Raw genomic sequence first — 22,419 nt, 5'->3', positions numbered from 1 at the left:
ACTGTCAACTGAATCACAGCACTTTGCGAGGCTGTGCCCTTTTATTTTCTCCACAACCCATCAGGCATTAGTACGTAAAATATTTCAAGCTGTAGAGATTTCATTAGTGGCACTAAACGAAGGAATAACGACTTAACAAGCTGCTCTGATGGCACCTTAGTTTGTTATTTGACTATTAGCATCGTAACGGTTAGTTAAGATCTTATAATTGTCATGAAAAGCTAAATTAAAGCCTGTTAGAAGTGAGGAAGTCAGCCTGTAGCAACGGTGATGTTAATGTTCAATCAACATTAGTGTGATTACACACAGGACATTATGAAGCAGGAATGCTGAAGGCGGATGCTGCAGTTTAATCTAATCGTCCTTTCTCTGCTTTTATTTTTCTCTCTATCGCCTCCATCTTTGTTCCCCCCACCACTCCAGAGAGCGCAGACTCGTCAGTCGCTCAGGCCACAGAGCCCTTCCAGTTGCCGGGACCTCCGCACAAACCCATCGTCACGGACGTGTCCAAGAACAGTGTCTCTCTGACGTGGCAGCCCAACGCGCACGAGGGAGGAGCCGCCGTCACCTCCTACATCATCGAGGCCTTCAGGTGAGTGTCGCAAGATCTACATCAAAGGCAGGTCCCAGAGCCTGAATGGACACACTCTTTCCCCTGTTTGTTATTAGATTTTCCTCAACTCATTCCTCCTCTTTATTTAACAGTCAAGGCTGTATTCGTCTTGTGTTGAATATCTTTAGATGTCTTTATCCGATTTAATTTGGCAATTTTAATGCAAAAGTATTCGTCTTGTCATAATAGAAAACTTTTACATTTTGTAACAGCAAAAGCCCAGACTAATGAAATTCTTTCACGGTTTGCTGCTATTTAAAGTGAGTGGAGCCACCATATTTATTATTTATTATTAGACCTTGAAAACTCAAATTCACATGCAAAAGAAAAAAAAAAAACACATAAAAAATCAGTTCAATGAATAAAATGATTTTAATTTTACGGACCAGTTTGGTCAGCTATAACTTTTAAATGGATGACATAGTGTAAGTCATCAAAACCTCACTTGTGCTCAGACACATGCACACTGGTCATAGTAACACATGTGAAAAGCCTCTATGGTCTTTCTTGTCTGTCATGGCTAATCTAGACTCAAAATCTAGAAGTGAACCTGAATGTACCTCAGTAGAACCCTTCAGGTACTGCCACCTGAGAGGAAGTCCACGTTGGATTAATTACGGGGCAAAGTAGATTTAGCTGAGCAGGATGGGTGGCTCGATGGATGGAAGGAGGAAGAGAGGCAGCATTCTGGGGAAATGTGTCCTTCCAATTTGATAAAGAGGGGAACACCGGCAGAGCTTAATCAGATCCAGACGTCCACCATGGCCCATGGCAGCAACAGAGCGTTTCCGAGTAACGCAAACTGATTCTTTATAAAGCAGCTGGAGGGGGCCGGTGGGATGTTTGCAATAACATTTTTCATGCCTGAGGTGCTAAGGTTTGTTTGTAAGAGCACAGGGAAGCGTCAGGGTTGGGGCCTGTGTGTGTGTGTGTGTGTGTGTGTGTGTGTGTGTATATGCAAAGTGTAATAGTATTTATTTAATGTACAAAGGCAGGCTCTCCATTCTCCTGGTGAGGCTGCATCCTTGCAGCCTTGCACAAAGTTACCTTGAATCTAGCACCGGCGGGGCAGTCGCTCTCACACACGAGAGATGAGTATTTGTGAGTCGTTTTCCACTTTGGTCTATTTGTGCAGTTCAGCACTGACGCTTCACCACAAAACCTCCACCATACCCTTTGGGAAAATCTAAAAGTGTCAAACAAATGGTTGCGGAGGCCTTTGTGGCTACCACTCTGCCAGGGTGACGGTGAATTCGGAGAGAAAAAGGGGATGGACAGGAGGAAGATGGAGCCGGGTTGAGGGGTAGCCGGATGCATCTGGGGGAGTGCCACAAGGCTAAGAACATGGCCTCATTTCCTGTTGGCAGCTGTGCCTTCGTACAAGCCTCATTACATTATTCATCAGGACAACAAATTGTATCATTTGGAGGAGATCTTCTTAGTGAGCACAAACTCTGAACCGAGTGACTTTGCTCACATCTGCTATTGTTTACCAGATAAGAAATATTAGAGGAAGCCAAAAATAGATGCTGCTATCTGGAAATCCTCTCATGTATTGTTTAATTGTGTAGCTGCGTATCAAATCAGCATTGCAAAGCAGTCCTGGATGCAGTATGAAACATACACACACACACACACACACACACACACAGTCTTTAGTGTGTTGTCTGTCAGTCTTTATACTCCTTAACAATTATTTGACAGCTTTCTCTGCTAGTTACTGCACACATTTTACAAACAAAACACATCAAATTATTTGTTGTTTTATCCAACTCTTGGTTGAATTCTGCTAAGCATGATGGCATTTCTCAGTATTTCCTACAACCAATACATAAGTTGAGAAAATATTTAATAAATGAATCCATAATGAATAATTAGTTACTAAACTGACTGCGCCAGATGCTTAGTTCGAACCATCTGGGAAATCTGCACTGGAGAAGGGCAGCCACTTTCAAAAAATACTTGGCAGGTGATTGGATGAACCACCTGTATATGGGCACAGTCACACATACACAAAATCAACATTGGCAAATATATGCCAATGTTATAGCAATTGCATGTGTTTCTATATCACTGCCCACATTTTCAGCTGCATTTGCATATGTGTGATCGCAACCTGTCACAGTCAAACTTGAACTAATCAGGTCAAAGAAACATATAACTATATAACGAACTCTGACTGAAGTCAGTCAGGAGAAGAACAAAAACATCTTTTCCGTCGAGAAAAGTCTTCAGCGTCATTCTTTGCTCCTCTTTCTGTGAAGAAATACTCTCCAGTTCTGATACATGATTTAGCAGCCGCCATTGTTGTGGTCAAGCAAACAGTCACTGTGTTCAGACACAAGCGAAATGGGTTCTTGTGTGATCTCATGAGTCCTGCTGCCTAGCAAGGTTAATTAGCTACACCCTTAATAATTCAAAGTTAGCTCCACCTCTGCTTACATGACATGTGCAAGCAGCAGCCATGAAAATCCATGCAAAGCTGAACAAAAGTCATCTTAGTTGGTGATCAGTAAATATCATGATACCATATTGTTATACTTTCTTTCTTCTATCCTTTCACAGCCAATCAGCAGGCAGCACATGGCAGACTGTAGCAGACATGGTCAAGATAGAAACGCACACAATCACCGGCCTCCTCCCTAACACCATCTACCTATTCATCGTCCGAGCAGTCAACGCCTATGGCCTGAGTGACCCGAGCCCCATCTCTGAGCCTGTCAGAACTCAAGGTCAGTCTGCACTTCTCTCACGCCAAATAAAACACGACTATGTTAATGCACTGGTGGCAGCACTCTGAGGTGAAGTTAACATGTGTGTGTTTCCTCTCAGATGTGAGTCCCACGGGTCAGGGAGTGGACCACAGGCAGGTGCAGAGGGAGCTGGGTGAGGTGGCTGTCCAGCTGCAAGATCCCATCACGCCGACAACAGCTTCTATCCGAGTATCCTGGACGGTGAGTGGCTCTTTGTGGAACTTTTGAGGGTTTCGTTAGGGGTTAGGGAACAGAAAAATGTACTCTTTCACCTCCAGCTTTCCTCTCTTTTACCTTTTTCTAATTTCCCTGTGTCACCCCTCTATTCATCAAGGTTGACCGCCAGTCTCAGTACGTCCAGGGCTATCGTCTCTTCTACCGACCCAGTGGGGGAATTTGGCTCCTCCAGGACATCAATGCCCCCTCCGAGCGCAGCACCGTCCTCACCAACCTGCTCAAAGGGACCGAGTACGAGATAAAGATCCGTCCCTATTTTGATGAATTCCAGGGCAAGGACAGCCGAACGTTACTGGTTCGAACCGCAGAAGAAGGTATTTAATTCTGGGGACTTCTGAAACATGTCTGCACCAAAATTCAAAGAAAACCTTTTAAAATAAACTAGGTTTTCTTTGACATTGCAAGGCCTTGAAAATGGTTGCTCATTAACCTGTCTGACACCACATGAATCTCAGTAATGTTATCTCGTTTTGGGGTTAATTTTATATCCTCCGCAATTTGGGTTCATTTATATTGATCCCTATTTCATTAAATTCAGCCTCCACACCGCCATTTTTGTAGCCTGAGGTTCACAGCAGGTTTGTATTGCTTGATGCAAACTCTAGATTAAAAACAAGGGAGCGGACGTTATTTTTTTGCCGTCAGCACTTATAGACTTTGGATCGACCTGCCTGAGTAGCTTAGTCTGGCAAAAAAAACATTATTAACTTTTTAAAGCACTCAATAAAACTTCATTTCCCCTCCTGCTACAGCTCACTTTCATGTTTCTCGACTTGTGTTTTATAGGTCCACACTTTCATTGCCTTGAGCAATTTTATTTTTTGCGGTTTAAATGCTTTGTGCTCACTGTAAGGATGTTGATGAAATGATATGAATGCTGTCCCCCCCACCTCTCACAGTCCCCAGTGCCCCACCCAGAGCTGTTACAGTGGCAACAGTGAAGCTAAGCAACAGCTCCAGCATCAGCGTCTCCTGGGAGCCTCCACCCAGCGAGATGCAGAACGGCATCATCCAGGAGTACAGGGTAAACACACCTCAGCCGAGCTGAGTCACATGTGATGCATGAGCAGTGTCACTGTGTTTTATCTGAAGGCAACATGCACTAAACAAACAAAGCTGAACACAGGGTTTGTACAAAGTTGAAAGTTTGGAAAATGCTTAATTGTAACTGTGTTGTGTCTGTGGTTTGGTAGGCTTGGTAGCATTTCATCCACACAATCACTCATATAAACCAAAAATCTTTTAATATTTGAAATGAAACATCATATTTCTACTGACTCCTGGCATTTTCAGATGTTATTCATAGCTAGATAATCCCTTAATCTGGAAATTAGCTAGCAATAAATAATCGTGATCAAAACATACAATTAAAGTTTATGTGGACAAAGTGACAATGTGCATTGATTGCTGTTGGTATTAAGACAACTTTCTTTTCACTGTTTATACTAACAATATGATAGCATGTGAGGATAAACATGCTAGCTTCTCACAAAAGGTCACTTTGAAATTTATAATCCAAATATATATTTGTAGAAATAACTTTTGAGGTCATACAACGTTATATTCAAATCGTTAAATGGGTTATTTCTTTGCAAATTTAGAGTTACAGCTCTGCTTGCTGCTTCCATTGGGCCTTGGCAAACTGCTATATGATACAAATTCCTGTGTTTGAATTTCAACTGAAAGTCGAAAGTGGTCGTTTCTTGATGCACGCACCATTTATTTCATAAAATGTATATTAGATGTATGTAATGTATGTCAGACAGTTTTTTGTCTGTTGTTGTTTGTTTGTATATTACGATGGAAATATAAATACAAATGGTTGTACAATATGGCAAAATTAATTTTATTTGATTTAAAGTAATTTAAAGTCTTCAAAATAGCAGTCATGGTCGGATAGTTGCACCAAAGGATATTTTGACACTTTAAATAACTACTACATGTATATGGTATCTTTTTATGCAATTAAACCTTTTAACTGGATAAAATGCAGTTGCTGAAGGTATACGAACCCTGCATTTAACACAGAGAAGACATTTCCACACATTTTCAAAATATTAAGAAAAATGAGATTTCCATAATTACATTTATACTGATCACAAAAAAACGATGTAGATTGAACGAAGATGGGGGTGATAGGAGGATTGTGGATGGCAAAAAAGACAATGCAATTCAATCTCAGGAAGATGACCCTAATATTTTGTTCAGTCAGTGTACATGCAGAGATAAGTCCTTGTCAAAGGAAAAGAAAAGGGCCGTGTTTTTAAGACTTCAAAGTGGTCAAGTAGTAGTCAAGTTCAATGACTACTGTACATTTAACACAGGAAATATCCAGTATGCTTTGATGTCGTTTTGAACAGATCAAAAATTGCAGACTATAGTTAACTATTTCATCAGAGAATGAAAATGCAAATACACTCAACTGAGGAGCACAGACTGACAAAGATCTAAAAGAATCACAAAAACACGAGATGATCTGCATAACAAGACGTTCAGTGCCGACTCTGTGTGTCCCAACAAGGTGTGGTGTGTGGGCAGTGGCGGTGGCGATAATCAGACGCCCTACTACATCAACAAGACGGTGGACGGGAACACGTTGTCCACGGTGCTGAAAGGCCTGATGCCCGGCGTGCTCTACCAGGTGGAGGTGGCGGCAGTGACCAGCGCCGGCATCGGCACCCGCAGTCAGCCAGTGTCCGTCCTCATCAGTGAGTCCAGAAGGAGATGGGGGTCAAGATGGAGATGTGCAAGAGAAACTAACATTTTTAGTCTGTGGGGCAAATTAACTAATTTTAAAATATCAGAATGTTTATTTAGTTATTAAAAAAATTGTTTTAGCCATGCACGCAGGGTTGCCCTGTGATAGCATTGTCTGTGTGTCAGTCCACCACTTGGGTCCAGACTGAAATAGCTCAACAACTATCAGATGGAGGATAAATCCTAATGATTTTGGTGATCTTCTGACTTTTCCTCTAATGCCACCATGAGGACAGTTTTGAGCGAAACAACTGTTGAATGGGTGGCAGTAAAATGTGATACAAACAGTTGTATTAATAAAATCAAGGAAATATACTGTATTCAGAATTTGACAGGGAGCATGTAAAACCAGGAACCCCTGCTCTAGACTACTTATCTCTATACTTTCTATAAAACTGCTTTAGGCTCATTCGTGTATTATAAATGTTTCTCAATATACATGGTTGGGATTTTTTCGATTGCTCAATCTTTAAAAACAAAAGAATAAAACGACAGGTCAAGAAAGAAAAAGGTAAAATAATCTTTTGTTCTCCTCAGTTCGTCCTTGTCATCTTATTTTGCCCTCCTCCCTCTCGTTTCTTTCCCCCAGAGCTGCCAGCTGAACAGCCCTCGGTGCCAGGCGGCGGCGGCGGCACCAGCGACAGCGGAGAGGAGAGCAGCGTGAGTCTGGCCGAGCAGATCACCGACGTGGTCAAGCAGCCTGCGTTCATCGCTGGCATCGGCGGGGCCTGCTGGGTCATCCTCATGGGCTTCAGCGTCTGGATCTACTGCCGGCGCAAGAAGAGGAAGGAGCTGAGCCACTACACTGCCTCCTTTGCATACACGCCAGCAGGTCAGAAAGAATGGTTGCGGTGGGAGGTGATATTTTGTTACTGACCCGAGGCTGTCTCTGTCTGCTGTCTGATATGATACCTTGCACTTGTGCCTGAAGTAGTGGAAATTACCCAAAGTGGCATTCAGATTGTAGCCCAAGGCATTTCACAGTTAAATACATTTGGAAGCAACAGGAAAAATAGCCACAGCGTAATCCTCTCATAGGTTAAATGTGGCCTTGAGTACTTGTTTAACACCTCTATGTTTATTTCTGACTACATCCTGTACATAAGGTCCTATTGTAGAATTTACAAAAAAGTCTATTTACTGAAGCAATACTTGCTTATAGAGATGTATCACTTGCCTATGACAGCCTCAATTCAGAAAAACATAAATGCATGATTTAGTTTTCTCTGTGCTATGACATTTGTATTTGTACCATATGGACTCTTCCAGTGAGGGGAATTGGAAAGATTTCTGTGGTAATGAGAACAGCTGATCTTGGATAATATAAGCAGTGTCCCCAAGTAGGCCACCAAAATGTAACATCCATGAGTCAGCTCACCCTTCCACCTCATCATTCTCTCTTTATCTCTGTCTCCTGCAGTTGGCTTCCCTCATGGAGAGGGATCAGGACTCAATGGAAGGTAATTCAATTATATCCTTGATATACCCGTTCTGCTGTGTCTCTGTATTTTGTTTAACTCACACTCATCGGTAGACTGGACTGATAATTGTAAATGTTCCTCCGTAGCTTCCTCTATCTTTCTCTCTGGTCTTTGTATTTCCATCTGGACAGACGCTGCTGTTGTACTGTGTCCCACCATGTCTTAACTTAACGCCAGAATGTCTCTGTAGGCCCGGCGTGCTGGGAGGCAACATGGGCAACTACCCGTGGCTGGCAGACTCTTGGCCAACCACCAACCTTGTCCACAGCGGTAAAGAGGCGGTCAACTGCTGCACCACCAATCACGACACGGCTGAGAGATACTACAATGGTAGGATGCTGCTGAAACAGCTTGGTAGATGCAGTATATGAATGTCAGTTTTTGGATTCTTGTGCTGCTATAAAAGCTGTTGTGGCAGATTTTTTCATTAAAGCTGCTGTATATGACTGATGAGAGCCCAGCATCTCAGACCAAAACTAATGAGCGAGCACTACGGCCCACCAGACTCCACTGACAAAAACACTTGTATTCATTTAAACTCTACAGAAACAAAATACAACTCACCAAGTGAGTCTTTCAACTGCTCCAACATCAGTCAACCAAGTCTGGTTTGGTCTAAATAAACCATTAGACTCCATAGACAAAAACAGTAATTTAACCTCAGATAACCGGAAGATTGTAACTTAATTTAAAGTGGACAGAAACAAAATAATACTCACCAAAACAGTTCCAACAATTAGCAACTCTGGTTTAGTCGAAATAAATGCTTAATTTACCAACATAGATGTGACAAACAGCAGTTTCAGTCGCTCTGTTCAAACCCAATGGAGGGAGAAAAATAAACAATCCTCAGGGATCAATGCTAGGAGAGGGAATGGAACAAATATTTGTTTGTTGATACATTAATGTTCTAAACCTCATATTAAAAAATATATTATATATATAAATAAATGGTATATATATAGATAATCTTTTAGTTGAAGCTTCAGTGATTAGTACAGGCATTCACAAACAGAGGTAATAGAAAATAGTGCAAGAAAGTTGTACTCAACATTACATCCATCCCTGTGTAGAAGCCGGTATCTCCAACTACCTAAACCAGACGGAGAAGTATAGCATGGGAGGCTCCACCGAAGGTCCCATCTACAGCACCATCGACGCCACCAGTGAGGACCTGCACAGCTTCCCATACGCCCAGCACACCTCCACTACCCCCTACGCCTCCACCTCCATCATGCCTTTCGCCAACCCGACGCAGGCCCAAAGTGGCGAGCAGCAAGATGACGGACACTGGATCACCCAGCCGGGTCCCTCCGGAGCTCAGTACGCCCAGCCGGACCGCTGCAATGGTGAGGAGAGCACAAGGAACATGACCTGCTCTGTCATTGGTCACATCTTGTTGCTGATAGTCACCAACTGAACCAGTTTAGCATGTGTGTAGTTCTCAGTTTTTAAAAATCTGTGCCTGGTCTGCCACCAGTTTGCATTTCCAGTCTCTCCAGCCACTATACTACCTCAAGACCCTTCAGCTCTACTGACTAATCACTGCTCCCCATCCCAATTAAAAAAGGGTTATTGAGCATTTTCCAGCTTTGCTTCCAGACTATGAAAATGATAAAGATATTTTTTATTTAGCTTTTCAAATGTTATCATAACTAAACGATTTCTCATATTGTGTTGTAATTATTCAATGTTTTCAACACATTTATCTATTATTGTTTATTTTCGTCAGAGCTGAAATGATTTTTCAGTTAACTGATTAGTAGAGCGACAAATAAATGAATCACCATATCTATTTTGACAATCAAGTCATTTTTCAAGCAAAAATGCCAATAATTGCCCAGTTACAGCTTCTCAACTGCCGTGCTTTTCTTTGTTGTGTGAGATATTAAACTGAATATTTCGGGGTTTGGATTGTTGACTGGATAAACTGGCAATGTGAAGATGTCGCCTCAGGCTTTTGGAAATTTTCCACCAATTAATAAAAAAAAACAAAAAAACAGTTAAAACAAACTAACTGATTCATCAATAAAATAATGAGATTAATTCTTGAAAACAACAAGAGTTATCATTAGCTGCAGGCATAACTTTGGAACATTTACCCAGCTGTCTAGTCGCTACGTTTTGTGATTTTAGATGTGTTCTATAATAAATTAAATGATTATATAGCATCAGTTTTACAGGGAGCTTTTTAGAAGAGTGAAATTAAAATAATTTTGTTAAAAATCAAATTTTGCTGCCCTGTGGTCAGACCCATATTCACATCTTTCAGCCACAGGCCTGCTGGGAAATGCCTCAGTATCAAGTGAATCACTTTGTTTCTCTCTCCATCTGTTTTACAGGTAAGCCCAAGCAGAAGCCGATGGGTAAGGCTGTCAAGACCCCATCTCTGACCTGGATGGAGGCGTTGCCCCCGCCGCCCCCCATCGGAGAGCTGGAACAGTGTGAGCAGGACGACCAGCCCCCAGAGCACGAGGACATGGATCTAGGGTGAGTCAGACTTCCACTCCCTCTCACATATAAATTAGTATTAAACTTCTACATCATTTAGACTTACTGTCACCTCTAACGGGCACATTAAGTATCGAACCCAACGTGGCTCTTATGCCTCCGGCTTTAACAACTCAATTACCTCGGCCGTGGTCAATTGCTTTACTGATTTAGCGGTTTTCCCCGCCCTTAAAACACAATTAGCTGTGTTCCTCCTTACCAGACGCTCCCTGCAAACCTCAGAGCAAACTATCACTCAGTATCACGCTCATAGCTGCGATCCCACCCAAGTGGAAGCTTAGCCTCCTGCAGTTTTGCCAACGGCAAGGCCCTCTACCTTGAGTTGAGGCTGAAAGAACAGCATTAATCTTTAAGTAGCTTCACAGCTAGCTGGAATTGAAGGCACCAGTGAGACAACAGGCTGCACCTCAACAATATCTTTTAAGAACACACAAAAGATGTCGCTTACATTATACTCATCTGGCTGTAACACTGTTCTTCCTCGTAGCTCGGATGAGGAGTGGTGCCCCCCCCTCCCGGAGAGGACCTATCTGATGGAAGGCTGTGAGGACGGACCCTCTCCCCTGCAGAGGAACAACGCCTCCTCCCCAGCCACCTCCTACAGTCACCAGTCAACTGCCACACTCACCCCATCGCCTCACGAGGAGAGCCGAGCCCCCCACGACCTCCCCCGCCTCAACCAGCTAGACAGCCAGCAGCTGTCACGGTATGTGAATGTGCTCAGCACTGACTGGTAGTGTTCATATTTGATTCCACTGTAATTCATGAACAAATACATTGCATCTGCTTTAATGAATGCAAACCTCCACTGTGCTTAGGAAGGTTATTTCATTTTTAATTCCATGTGTTTTTCCCCAGAGACTTTACTGCCCACTCTTTTCTGCTTGGTTAACAGAAGGACAAATATATATATTTTCTTTGTTTATTTATTACTCCATAATGACAATTGCACTGTAGCATTACCAAAATTATTGTTATTTAGACCAATCTGTCAAATTCCTCCATTACAGTAGGTCATTTTACACACAGTGTTATAGGAGTGGGATAAATACATGCCACTTTCAAAAAAAGAAAAAAAAAGAAAAGAAATTTCAATCAGATTTTATACATATTGTAGAGTCAGTTTCCTCATGAAGTAATCCCAATACACTGCCTTGATTCCAGTATACATCAAAATATGTTGAATCATAACCCCTGTATTGTGATATACGTATCGTATCGCCAAATACTTGCCAATACCCAGCCAATACACTCAGGGGTCTTTCTACAGCATTACTCGCTGGTAGCTTAAGGTGGCTAATGTTAGTAAACTTTAGATACTAACTTTAAAGATACAGAGTCTCACTTGAATAATGTATTTTGACAGCGTAGCTGCACATTTTCATACTAGGAATTGAACTGAACAATCCACATGTTGGATACTCGGCTAATCCCAGATGTTAAATTATCAATTTAAAAAACAATAGAAAAGGTACAATCATAACAGAAAAGACATAACAAAAAAACCACACGCACAATTATGTTATTTTCATAAACCTCGCTCTGAACCAAAGATTTAGCCTCTGAATTCAACGATTTGTTCTCTCCAGTAACATGTCGCCCTTACTTCTCATAGCAGAAGGTTACCCTGTGGTCCAGTGCCAGTTCCCCAGGCGCCGAGCCCGCCGCTCACCCAGTCCAACCCCAACCTCTCCGGCCAACAGCATCACAGCTCATCAGAGGTTGGCACGCTGCAGTGCCAAAGTCCTGCCCATCGCTGCCTCCACAGCCAGGGGCCAGCTCTGAATGAAGACAATGTCAGCGTCACTACACCGGGTAAAGTGACCGCCAGCGATGTGTTCTCACGCATTACAAGCCTCACACAAAGGCCAAACAAGACCATGAACGCTGAACATTCATGCATACATTCACCCTAGAACTGACTGCATTATATGCTCCATGTTTGTTCAGACAGGAGAAAAAGCACTTTCTGATTGCTGTCTTTTCCTCTCAAACAGTGCACAGTCGCTCATCCCCAGCAGACACATGCACTCCTCCCAACCAAAAATCGCGAGTGAAAAAAAAGGTGTCTAAGAGTTCAGCATACAGAAGAGATATACAAGGAGGTGAGTGGATTTCAGTTTAGATTCAAAAAGTTCATTTCAGGGACAGAACATCTACATTTCTGTTTTTTATTACTGATATTTTCTTAGAAATTGTTATTGAACATTCAGGGAACAGTTCACTGTTAGAAACGAAGGCATTATTTTGCGTGACAATGACACCGTTGTAGGACATCAAATGTTCTCAGTAGCTGAATATGCAGCTCTACTGCAAAAGAGGAAGTCATTCATTGTTCTTTGTCAGTGAGTGAATAAACGCGGCCCATATTATTCCAGCACATGAACACATTCTGAAACACTATCTGTGACTGAATATCTACAACTTGGCCACAAAGGCGAGATGTGAGGCTAGTGTTTTATTATGTTATGTGTATTATAGACATGGATTTGACTTGTAATCTTAGCTTACAGACTCTGTTTTTTCTGCACACACCATATGTTTACCAGATAACCATCCCCAGCTTTGTTTAAGTAAACAGCACCAGGCTGCATGTGAATCACACAATCAGAACGCTAATTTTAACCGGCAGAAAGGCAGTGTTAATTAAAATGTACCCCTGTTCTCTAAAAGAAAACAACACTGCGGCTGGCCTCTTGGGTTCTCTCAATTATGTGCAGAAAAACAGACAACAAAAACAAAATGCTTTTTTTTTTTTTTTTTTTTTTTGAAGCAGTATAAAGCTGTTATGTAACAGAAACCTCACACTAGAATTAGCTTGAATGCATCGACCGAAAAAGGCAGCAAAAAGCTCTAGCAGTCATTCCTTATATTCCAAACTCTTCTTCATGCATACTTCCCCCTCCGCTTCTTTCTGCTCAGACCTGCCCCCGCCCCGGAGCCTCCCCCAGCGGAGAACAGGTTGCAGGCCCCCCAGGGGTGCATGGAGGCCAGCAACGTGGCCAATGGTGCTCTGTCGTCCCTGGAGAGGAGCGAGTACAGCAGCAGCAGTCACCAACGGAAGGGCTCGGGACAAAGGCACACCGACAGTAAGACAGTAGTTTTGCAGAGCGCAGTATCTCAGTTATTGTTTAGTTTAAGTGTAGCGGAATGAAATTAAGCACAGAGAACATGTAGTTCACTCCTTGTAGAAATGAGATGAAAAGACAACACTTGTATGTTTCTACACTGTTGTAACCAAGCTCAGACTCCACATTTATGCTGTATCATGCCTTACTACTGCACTGCAGTATTTCCTCCTCCAGTGTTGCACAGTGGGGTAAAATAAGACTAGCTAGAAACACGTGTGTCTGTGACCAGTTGCCAGATCATCCTTTGTGAAATACTGTAGCATTTATAACATGCAACTGTAGCATAGCAAGTATACAATGTCCCAAGTTGGTACCCATACATGAAAAACGGAAGATGTGGTCTACAAGACCCATAAATTCTGCAACATGGTGCCTCCCTGTAGCAGACAGCACCGTTTTCTATATTTTGGCCTGAAGTTTACAGCTAATTACAAAACTTGGGCTGCACAATGTGGCAAAAAAAATATCATATTGCAATTATTTTGACAGAAGTTGTGATTGCAATGATTCACACTTATTGGGAATGATCATTTTTGTATCACACAAGAAATTATGATCATTATGATGATGAGAGATTTGTTGGGGTCTGTAGCAAACAAAATGTGTTTTCTTATATCTGGAGAACAACATTTGTAAGCCAGCGCATCTCTGCAGCACTACAGGACTTCATTATAATGCTGTTTGTCACGCACCTTTTACCTTTATCAAACAAATTGCAGCTTCTGCCATTTTGATATTGCACTTTTGATAATAGTTCAATTAATTGTGCAGCCCTAGACAAAACCCAATGCCAGAATTAAACATGGACAAATAGAAGGAATTTATAAGGGGAATTCTAGCCTAGAGCAGCTTTAAACTGTCCAGCAGATACATACTGTCTGGATTAACCCTTATTTTCCCAGTAAGACACTGCGCTCCCTTTTCAACCATGCTTTCTCAAGACGTTCGGTTGAGAAATTGCAATATGGCTAAGTGTAATATCCCAATCGCAGGAGCTACAATTTGTTTGATAAAGGTAAAATATGTGACAAACAGCATTATAATGAAATGCTGTAGAGCTACAGAGATACTCTGGTCTATAAATCGTGTTCTCCAGATGTAAGAAAACATGTTTGTTTGATACAGACAGATGATGTCACGTAATCATGATTTTTTTCAGTGAATGAAATTTATTATTAATAATGATTAGAATTGGAGCAAAACAAATCTATTTTAAATGATTGCTTTAATGCTGATGTCTGACTTTTATTTCCTCAGAAAAGCTTCCACAAACGTTTAAGTAACGCCTTGTTTTTTAGTACTGTGCTCTTAATGCCGGGATGAAAATATCTGTATATTTTATGTTATAAAAGGCCATGATGTCATTGTGTTTACTAGTCTATTTGAAAAATACATTTGCTTGGTTTCAATTCTATAAAAGTGGGTTGCGACTACCATGGAAACGTGGTTCCCAAGGTGAGACCAGTTGAGAACCCCTGTTTTAAATGACCGCTTAAAGGTTAACCACATTGTTGTGTCCTTCATCTTTGCCTCCTCAGATGAGGAGTTGATGGCATACAGCAGTAAGGCCGGTTACCTCTCCAGGAGTCAGATGTCCAGTAACTGCTCGACCACAGGAAGCTCCTCGTCCAGAGGCTCCACGGGCTCCCGAGGGCTCAACTCGGCCAGAAAACACAACGAGGTAGGATATGGCAGCGCTAATGATTCTATCATATCAGTGCGGATTTATGCAAGGAAAACAGTTCTCCTTTCACCTCAAATGGTTTTAATAATTGATGATTTTAGATATTTATGAGCACAGGAACAAAGAGTATTCCTGCTATGGAGAGGTTCACTTGGTGGTTTAGTTTTATCTACATATCATTACTTGCGCTCCATAAAACACACATAATCTTATACAGGCGGGCGCATGAAAAGAGCTTTTACATTCCCTTGTTGCCCACACACACACACACACACACACACACACACACACAAACAACACGCTCGTAGGCTCATACATACAGATCTACCATTACCGTCTACTCAGGATTGGGCTTCACAGTAAGAGACAATGTTAAGCGCCCACCCCACTGCTCTCTCTGGAGTGCACTTCTGAGGCCGCACTTCACTGCAGGAGGGCTCCTTTAAATGCACCCCCTGCAGGCTCCTTCGCAACAAGCTGGTGCCTTTTATGGGAGAACAAGCTGTGCCAGCCGAATGGGAAACTCTGCGGGAATCTCGTGCGAGTGAGGCAACACGTACAAAACAGTGTTTGACATGTCCCTGAATGTTACTGTAGGTGGGAGGAGGTGTAATAGTTGATGATAGAAAGCATAATAATTTGTGTGGCTCAGGAGGTGGAGCACGCTGTCCACTAATCACAGGGTTGTTGGGTCCCTCCTGTCCCCATGTCATGCCATCAGTGTCACTGAATCCCAAGTTGCTCCTGATAGGCTGGCCAGTGCCTCATATGGCAGCTTTGCGCCATTGTGAGTTGACAGAGCAAGATAAGCACTTTACATCTTTGTTAGTTAAGGTAGAAAGGTGTTATATGAGTGTTGTCCATCTGTAAACATGTTGGTCAAGTGCAGAAAACACTGAACTGTCTCACTGTAACACTTTAGAAATGCATTGCATAGGATGGTTTCTTAAAATGAAAAGGGTGAATTAGAAATCTGCAATTACATCAATAATGTACCCTGCTTCAGAGAATAATCAGCTTATTATTCAATGTTTTTTTTAAAAAGAAACTGGAAATTGAAATGACCAATTGCTACTGACATTTTTTCTTTCCATTTTCAAATTGCTATTTCACAATATTTGTAATATTATTATTGTGAACAGCATCACAGACTAAACAGTATGTTGGCCAAGTGTAGATAAAACTGAAGGACTGTCTCACTGTGATGGAGAATACTTCAGAAATGTGTCGTACAGGATGGCTCCTTATGGAGGATATGTTTTGCCAGGATTAAAATGAAAAGGGTTGGGCGCCCGGTGAGCTCAGTCGGTAGAGCTGGCGACCCATATACGGAGTTGCTGCATTGTCCGACCTGCAGCCCTTTGCTGCGTGTCATCCCCTCTCTACCCACCTTTCCTGTCTATCTTCGGCTGTCCCTATCTAATAAAGGCATGAAAAGGGAGGGAAATGAGAAATTTATAATTAGGTTTCATTATTTTACCCTACTTTAACTATAAGCAGGCCATTGTTAAATACTTTTTTAAAAGGGAAACTGGAAAAGTAAATTGAATATTGAAAAGACGATGCCATTTTAAAAATAAACATACTTGGGTAAACATAGCAATACCACACTAAAAGAAATAGAAAAAACATGCTTGGAGTGTCAAAAGTAAAATAAATTCTACAGAAATTAATCATGTAATACTTTCAATGTTCAATACTTCCAGTATAGGTTTTTCTTACTAATAACTATAGTTGCCAAAAAAAAGTAATAGAATAAAAACTACAAAGTACCTCTAAAAAGCACTTAAGTAATTCAATTCAATTCAATTCAATTTTATTTGTATAGCGCCAATTCATAACAGAAGTTATCTCAGGACACTTTTCAAATAGAGCAGGTCTAGACCGAACTCTTTATAACATTATTTACAGAGACCCAACAGTACCACCATGAGCAAGACCTTGGAGACAAGGGCAAGGAAAAACTGCCTGTTAAAAGGCAGAAACCTAGGACAGATCCTCCGGCTCTAGGTGGGTGGTCGTCTGTCTCGACCAGTTGGGGTGGGAGAGAGAGAGAGAGAGAGAGAGACAGACAGACAGACAGACAGACAGACAGACAGACGATGGCGACGATAACAACAACGATGGGGGACAATGAGCAGTGACAATAGTAATAATAGTAACTGTAGTAATAATAATATTAATAATAATAATAATAATATTAATAATAATATTAATAATAATAATATTAATAATAATAATAATAATAATATCAATAACAATAATATCAGTGATATTAGCAATGGCAGTCAAGCAGGACCATGGCAGGAGGCTCCACCAGGATCCATGAGAACCTGCTAGACGAGAAAGCACAAGAACTCCGGGGAAGAAGTGAAGTTAGTAACATGCATTAATGGGACCTGAATGAGTGCAGAAAGAGAGAGAGAGGAAGAGAGGAGCTCAGTGCACCATGGGAAATCCCCCGATAGTCTAGGCCTATAGCAGCATAACTAAGGGATGGTTCAGGACTCACCTGATCCAGCCCTAACTATAAGCTTTATCAAAGAGGAATGTCTTAAGCCTACTCTTGAATGTGGTGAGGGTGTCTGCCTCCCGAACCACAACTGGAAGCTGGTTCCACAGGAGAGGAGCTTGGTAACTGAAGGCTCTGGCTCCTGTTCTACTTTTAGAGACTATAGGAACCACAAGTAGCCCAGCATTCAGAGAACGTAGTGTTCTAGTGGGGTAATAGGGTACTATGAGCTCTTTAAGATATGAAGGGGCCTGACCATGAAGAGCTTTATAGGTGAGGAGGAGGATTTTAAATTCTATTCTACATTAAAGGGAGCCAGTGCAGAGAAGCTAGTACAGGAGAGATGTGATCTCTTTTTCTAGTTCTACTAGTTCCTAGTAAATGTCCTTAGTTACTTGCCAACACTGCTTTTAGTTTACTTCTACACAAAATTATCTCCAGAGTTTCAGACTGAAAGTTTGTGTACAGCAAGAATGAAACAGGTTATAGGTAAACCATTAGGCAGTCACACTGAACTGAGTCGCCAAACGTAAGCGTGGATTTATGAGAGATGGACAGTGTAGCAGCTTTGATGCTTTCTTTTAGTGCTGTAGTTGTTAAGTTTAATGCTGTAACCTGAGGCATCACCATAAAGCTGCCTGTATGTGCAGAAAGAGAAAGGATGGCCCCGTCACGGGTCACTCCACGCCGACCTCAACACACATCTGACATGGGAATGTAGCAAAGCAACTTGTAAAAGTGGCACACTCGCGCACAATCGCTCTTTTCACTTGCTGTCAGCACATACACACACATACAGAGCTCCCTTGTATCTCGTGCCTCTCAGGTCAACCCCCTGCGGAGCAGTAAGGCACACCTCACCCCCCCCAACTGCCCCTTACTGACCCGTACTGGCCTCTTCACGCCTTGCTGGGAACATGAAAGCGCAACCTCCTTCGCAATAAAGTTTGGGGTGTTTCCACAGGAAGCCTGGATTAGGTTACCCCTTTCTTCCTGTGGTGTTGCTGACTGCTATCTTTGCCCTTTGACCCAGGCGGTCAGTCTAGGAAGGGGGGTTTGGATGAGGGTGTTGATGTCCTAGGGTCTGTTACATCAGCTCTGAGGCTGGGGACATCTGTACAGAGGAGGGATATCAAACACTGTCATTGGAGAGCATGAATGACTGCTAGTTAGATTCTGGGTAACAAACAAGAGAGCACCGCAGTTCCAAACACTGCTCATGCAAAACTGACACTTTTAATAAGAGCAACACATACTTTGTGACCAATTTGGTCTGGGGAAAAAAAAAGAACACAGACTCGACAACCAGTTTAGACTTGAGAAAACACACACTGCCCTTGTTACATCAGGTGGTGGCCCGCATTCTAGCAGGAACATAAATCCACAACAGATTTCAATGCAGCCACATCACATATGAGAAACCGCTGTTCTTCCCACTGTTTCTGAGCTTTCTCTGTGCTTATTGCAGAAATCTGATTCAGTCGTAAAATTCAGACCTGTTCAAAGTAATGATGCTTTTGACCATAGCCTTGTTTCCCAAAAGCATCTTAAGGCTAAGATGATTGTAAAATACCCCTGACTCTTCTTCAGCCTAAAGATGTTTCCCAAAAGGACTGTGCCTTAGGACGCAGTACTATAGAAACTATCATACATCATCGAGTAACTCTATCAACTCAAAGAGCGTCCATAAAGCTCCAGACTCAGCTTGAGGAACCAAAAACAACATGTTTCACTGAAGTCTTTATTGCTTTTTTCAATTGTTTCAATTTTATGTCCAATGCTGTGTCAAGTGATGATGTTTGAATTAGAAAAAAAACCTAAACTGCAGATGTGCCATCCTCTTCTTGCCTTATATATTTATGCCTTCTGCCTGAAATGCCATTTTCCTCATGTTCTTGTTTTCAGGCTCTGTATATTCTCTTAGATGTAGAGGAGATGGGTGAATAAATAAAACTATTTTACATGGTGGAGTGCTGAGTATGAATTAAGCAGTCTCACAGCCTGAGGGAACAGCAGGGTGAACAGGCTGTGGCTAGGGTGGGGTGTTTATGGTGTGTATGTTGTTTGACACATGCAGCAGGACTATAACAGACATGATGTCAGAGTGACATTCACCATAGGTGACATGCATATTCACACATCACTTTAGGTTAAATATGTGCTATAGCAGACTCAAATTTACTTTCTTAAACTGACTTAAACATTTCTTTGTGTGGTTTACAATATTCACAATTTGCGATCCATGCATATTTGATGTATTACAGAAATACATCACTTTTAAAGTATTTCAGCATTCTCTGGAAGACAGCGGAAAGCCAATGTCACGAAACGTTTAACAACACACGTAACAATGTACAGGATCGTTTGAGATTGAGAGGAAATACTGCAGTCCTTACCCCTGACTACACAGCAATCTTGTCTAAATTGACCCATTGTCACAAAACTGATAGTCGTGACAAAGTAAATGGCCAGACTGAGACTGCAGTCTGCTCCCAGCTTATTGGTCTCATTAAAGTGAGAATCTGATGGACAGATAAATAGGCTTGGGATCAGAAAGAATATCGATCAAAGATTGAACAAGAGGGGCACTCAGAGAGCACAGACCTCCCCAACACTGCACATCTGCACAACAATCACTTTAATTACAATGAGTTCAAGTAAGTCGAAATTCAGGTTTAAGCTGAAAAAGTTTGTTTGTTTATTTTTTACATACCTGCAGCATTTGTTTCTACAGTGGCAGTGACAGTTGTTCTTTGTGCTTGTGTAGACAGCACTGCGATACGATACAAATACAATTCAACATACTGCAATATATTGCGAGTTAGCAAGGTGAAATACTGCAATGTTCCTTTAAATCAAATTTTAGGAAAACTGACATAGTATAAAGAACAAACTGGCAAATGCATAAAAATAAGTTCACTTATGCAATTGGAACAGAGGATCTGCATTTGTATTTATCACAGTCCTTGTAACATCTAACAACAACAACATATCCTTCAATTTACAACACTGCCATCTAGCAGTTGGGGGTTTAAACACAAAAATGTGTTTTTGAGAATCGATACAATATCACAAAACAAAATATTGTGATGCTCAAGTGTATTGATATTTCCTCAGAGCCCTATAGGAAAGTAAAAAATAAATCACAAATGGCACAGAAAATATTACCTCCTTGGCGACTAATAATACTCCCTGTCCTTCAGCAACAACTATCCACTAGAGCAAGGCCTTCAGTTCCCAGGGCCACGGTGGTGCAAAAACCTTAGTATACGACTACATGAGTCTTCAACTACATAATACTTAGAATTTTTATTGATGTGAAAATATTTCTGTCTTCCCAGGAAATGAGATAAGGACTGCAGTGACTCAGTCGGCATACCTTCGATGCCTCCATCATCCATCATCTTTCCACCGTGGACACAACGAGCTGGACAAGAGGACAAGTTTTGGGTTTCAAGATACCGGACTCTGTGTCATTGCTGTGAAAGAAAGAACGGACTTGACATCATGTTTTGGTATTACCATGATTATTTATGAGCTATCAAGTTCACTCCTCTCCCTTGAGTTGTAAATACCTGTGTCTGTACTGTTCTTTTGTGGGCTCTGGATACAGGGAAAGAGACGTATATTGTATTTATGAGGATAAAAAAAAAAAAAACAATGTTAAAAAAAAGTCTGTTATTATAAAAAAAAAGCTCATGTCTTCTTGAATGTGCCAACCTTTTTGTCAAAATGTATACTTTTTGGAAAAGCATTAACTACTGTTGCACTCTCTTGTTGTGATGGCAAAACAACAGAAAATATGAAGCACAAAGTGTGTTTGCTGGTTGAGAGGGGGGCAGTCAGAAAAAGCCAAAACGAGCGGGTTCTCGCTCCCGGACGGACGCTGCCCCACCCGGGATCCCCTGCACCCATGTAGTCCACTACGAATGTCCTACTTTTCTATGTTTCCTTTGGTTTCTCTGCAGCAGAAATGTTCCAGTGTGCCAGCAGACAGACAGGCTTTATAAAAGTTTGATTGTAACCTCCCTCCCCTCTGGCTCCGTTCTCGTCCCCTCTCCTTGTTCGTCTGAGGGACTGTTTGCTGCAGTTGTGAGATAAAAATTTGCATATACTCCTTCCAAAACAAACAAAAAAATGTCTGTGGACTGACTTTTTTGTACTCTTGTCGTTTTGTAAATGTACAATAAAATACATTTGCTGATCCAAGCCTTTACTCGTTTCTTTGGATTCAGGATGTGTAGTAGCGGGGTTTGGATTTTCACCTTCATGTCTGTTACTTCCTGCTCTCAAGGACAACAGTGGAGTCACAGTGAGTCATCTGGCATTTCATATTAGACGACACACCAAACAGAACATCATCTGGATTACCTCGACATGTAATACTACACCCACACAGAGAAATGCTAATGAATAAATGAACAGGAGAGATATGAATGCATAAACATCCAGTGAATAGTAAGCTGCAGTAGCTGACTTCTGTGAAACTGATTTTTTGTTTAACTATATTGTGACAGAAGTACACAAAACAGATAATAAAATATCAGGTTCCTCTGGCTCCTCCCAGTGCTCCTAATGACATTAGCAAGAATCCACCGGGCCTGAACGAAAACAACCAATCAGAGCCAAGAACGATAGTTGATCGATTAGTTGAGTCTCATTTCCTGGTCAAAAATGCGCTTTTTGGGTCCCAAAGCTTCAAGCCACCAACCCCAAACTGTCAGTATTTGACAATCAACT

At 41.7% G+C, this 22,419-nt stretch overlaps 1 protein-coding gene across 5 annotated transcripts in view; it reads left to right on the top strand.

Moving 5' to 3' along the window:
• robo3 (roundabout, axon guidance receptor, homolog 3 (Drosophila)) overlaps positions 1-21,888 on the top strand; it is a 161,525-nt gene extending 139,637 nt beyond the window's left edge. For 3 of the 5 annotated variants that reach the window (XR_007884983.1, XR_007884985.1, XR_007884986.1), the window contains 17 exons: positions 424-592; positions 3,179-3,345; positions 3,446-3,567; positions 3,701-3,917; positions 4,503-4,627; positions 6,125-6,311; positions 6,950-7,192; positions 7,781-7,820; positions 8,032-8,171; positions 8,915-9,190; positions 10,184-10,331; positions 10,840-11,058; positions 11,968-12,167; positions 12,350-12,457; positions 13,275-13,441; positions 15,022-15,164; positions 21,021-21,888. Coding sequence is in view for 1 of the 5 variants with exons in the window: in XM_051401444.1 (XP_051257404.1) it covers positions 424-592; positions 3,179-3,345; positions 3,446-3,567; positions 3,701-3,917; positions 4,503-4,627; positions 6,125-6,311; positions 6,950-7,192; positions 7,781-7,820; positions 8,032-8,171; positions 8,915-9,190; positions 10,184-10,331; positions 10,840-11,058; positions 11,968-12,167; positions 12,350-12,457; positions 13,275-13,441; positions 15,022-15,033 (2,540 nt within the window). In the remaining 4 variants the exon portion in view is untranslated. Of the gene's footprint in view, positions 1-423; positions 593-3,178; positions 3,346-3,445; positions 3,568-3,700; positions 3,918-4,502; positions 4,628-6,124; positions 6,312-6,949; positions 7,193-7,780; positions 7,821-8,031; positions 8,172-8,914; positions 9,191-10,183; positions 10,332-10,839; positions 11,059-11,967; positions 12,168-12,349; positions 12,458-13,274; positions 13,442-15,021; positions 15,166-21,020 lie in introns of those variants that run through there. The other 2 variants (XR_007884984.1, XM_051401444.1) reach the window with 2 other exon arrangements.
• The last annotated feature ends 531 nt before the right edge of the window (positions 21,889-22,419 follow it).

The sequence above is a fragment of the Dicentrarchus labrax genome, unplaced genomic scaffold, assembly GCF_905237075.1.
Source record: "Dicentrarchus labrax unplaced genomic scaffold, dlabrax2021, whole genome shotgun sequence".
NCBI lineage: Eukaryota > Metazoa > Chordata > Actinopteri > Moronidae > Dicentrarchus > Dicentrarchus labrax.
Note: the sequence above shows the minus strand (reverse complement) of the source record. Positions and strands in the feature narration are given on the sequence as shown.